The sequence below is a fragment of the Nansenia antarctica genome, assembly GCF_963989245.1.
Source record: "Nansenia antarctica genome assembly, chromosome: 4".
NCBI lineage: Eukaryota > Metazoa > Chordata > Actinopteri > Argentiniformes > Microstomatidae > Nansenia > Nansenia antarctica.
The window spans coordinates 56,294,453-56,297,060 of NC_137689.1; the positions used below are offsets into that span (position 1 = coordinate 56,294,453).

Here is a 2,608-nt window from a genome sequence, read left to right on the forward strand (position 1 = left end):
TAATTTACCTTCTAATTAGTGCGCTTACATAGAAGAAAAAATACACATGTTGATACCTTTCATCCCTTTTAAGCTATACCTTCAAAACAAATGGACATGTATATGGGTTTTAATAGGGATGATTTGCAAAGTTGTATGCACCTATGTGAGGACATTTGAGACATACCTCACTGTGCAAAGATAGGATATAGATCTGGATTCCTCAATAATGCCAGCAGTGGTACCCCCCTATCCAGTAGTAGTAAGATCACAGGTATTTTCTTTCTTTCTTGGCAATACTAGATCATCATGTAACGGTTGAATGGTGAGTGTGTGAGAGAGAGAGAGAGAGAGAGAGAGAGAGAGAGAGAGAGAGAGAGAGAGAGAGAGAGAGAGAGAGAGAGAGAGAGAGAGAGAGAGAGAGAGAGAGAGAGAGAGAGAGAGAGAGAGAATTTAAAAACATAATAAATACATTTTAAAATGCTGGGTCTATAATCAGCTCATAGCTGTTATAATATTTGTTTCATTAATGAATGCAATCGGATGATGCTTGTGGATACATACAGCAGTTGTATGTGCTTCTCCAAGTTCAATTGTCCTAGTCCGAGTCACAGTCAGTAAACTATAAAAGCATATCCTTTAACCAACCCCATAATCGTGTGAGCCACAGGTTGACCCCTAGCTCTGATAGGTACTGTATCTCAGGTGTTAGCATTTTATGGCAGAGGGTCCTGTATTTATGGCTGATATTTTTCTTTAGATTGTATCCCAGGATTGAGGTCTCTCCAAGGGGCTGCCAGGGGAGCAGACCCTTGTCCTGAATCATCCCAGCCTCAACTGCGCCCCCACCCTGGATGCAGATGGCTGCCATCTCTGCATTCCTCCTCTTCAGCTCCATGACATCCTGCTCCATCCGTGTCCATCCATACGCCTCCACCTTAGCCCAGAATGTGGTGTTAAAGTGCTGATAGAGCCGCCAGTCTGCCCCATTCCATTCCAGGGCCTTAGCCCTCAGCTCAGGGGTCAGCCGGGACACAGAGGAGCCCTTGCGGGCATTGAGCTTGAAGAACAACAGGTCTTCCATCGTCCAACAGAAACTGTCTTTGAGCAGGATGAGCGACTCCTCAAAATGTTCTGCCATAAGGACCAGTTGGAAGCGTTTGGAAAGGGTGCGAATGTTCCTCTCGACATCAGGGTTGTCCGCTTCCAGGTTGTTGTCAAATCCAAAGTCAAAAAATAGCAGGTTCTTGAGGTAGAATGAGTTATAACCTTCCGGGGAGTAGTATGTCGTTGGGTGGTACAAAAACTCTGCCAGTTTGTCTTCCCCGTGGATGCCCCAGGTGAAGGGCACTGCCCGGTGGTAGTAATGGAAAGAGGACTCAAAGAGTTCTGCTGGGTCTCGCAGGATGGTGAAGTAGGTGGCATCCATGGGCAGAAGCTTGCCCACCTCATGCTCATCAAAACGCATATGGTTACATACAATGTTGAAACAAGCACCTGGCTGGTAGTCCTTGACCTGAGAGCACTGGAAAGGCGAGGGGTAGAAGAAGTCATTGCGGCCATCAGGAAAGGCAAACTTTAGCCCATGCTTCTCACCGAAGCGCAAGAGGATATTGAGTAATGTGCTGCTGGCGGTCTTATGAGTCTTCATGAACATGATGTCCATCTTGGGCACACAGGCCTTTGACTGTCCTTTCGTGCTTTGAGAGGAGTTGGTGAAATTGTGCCGCCATTTTTTCAACAAACTGCGAGCACAAGAAGGAGCAATATTGACCCTGTTGAAAAAAGAATTACAGTAAATGTACTTAATTTAATTTAACTTTAACATTTAACATTTTATTTGTGAAGCGCTTTTCATTTGAACAATCTCAAAGTGCATACAGTTGAGTGCATTGAAAACAGGGAAGCAAACAAAACAAAGAAGACTACAGGATGGCCTGTCTAAAAAGATGGGTTTTTAGGCCTGATTTGACTATGACACGTTTGTTTATGACATTACTTTGGGTGTGTTCGTAAATACGCTCTGAGAGCACCAGAGCTTTCTGACTGTTCAGAAATTAAATGATTTCAGTGGAAACCAGAGCGATCTGAGCGCTCAGAGCAGATTTCCAGAATGTATTTATGAACACACCATTTATTGTATCCATTTCAATTAGATTTAGATTTGTCTGTTTAAGTTGAGTTATCTGATTTTCTTTTACAACAAATATAGGCCAACCTGGAAGTTAACATAAATATATACTTCACAGTAGCAACTACTTACTCTTGATGACTATTGACTTGGACTCCTGGCGCAAAAAAGCAGTACAGTAGCATCATGATACTGGTCAACAGAGCACCTATTACCAGTCCTCTTATGACAGACTTGGGCCGTCTTCCCACACCAAGCATACTTCCAATGTCAGGGCAACCTGAAATGGAAGAGGGAGACAGTTAATTAGTTTCATTCCATTTCAAGCCTTAATTCCAACTCGGGGACCACTGAGGGAGACACATTTTCAGTGGGGCCAAGTGAACCGGATATACATAACAATAATAAACACAATAAGAACAATAACAATAATAAACACACATTTCTTTTTTTTTTGTAAGATTTTATTTTCCATTTTCTTTTTACTTGACAAACATC

At 42.9% G+C, this 2,608-nt stretch overlaps 1 protein-coding gene across 1 annotated transcript; it reads right to left on the bottom strand.

Moving 5' to 3' along the window:
* Window positions 1-601: 601 nt before the first annotated feature.
* On the bottom strand, window positions 602-1,645 carry gal3st1b (galactose-3-O-sulfotransferase 1b; the record flags this gene model as incomplete). The annotated part of the gene is made up of 1 exon (XM_080529491.1): window positions 602-1,645. One exon carries the CDS (start codon window positions 1,643-1,645, stop codon window positions 602-604), a length of 1,044 nt encoding a protein of 347 aa, XP_080385617.1.
* Between the last annotated feature and the right edge of the window lie 963 nt (window positions 1,646-2,608).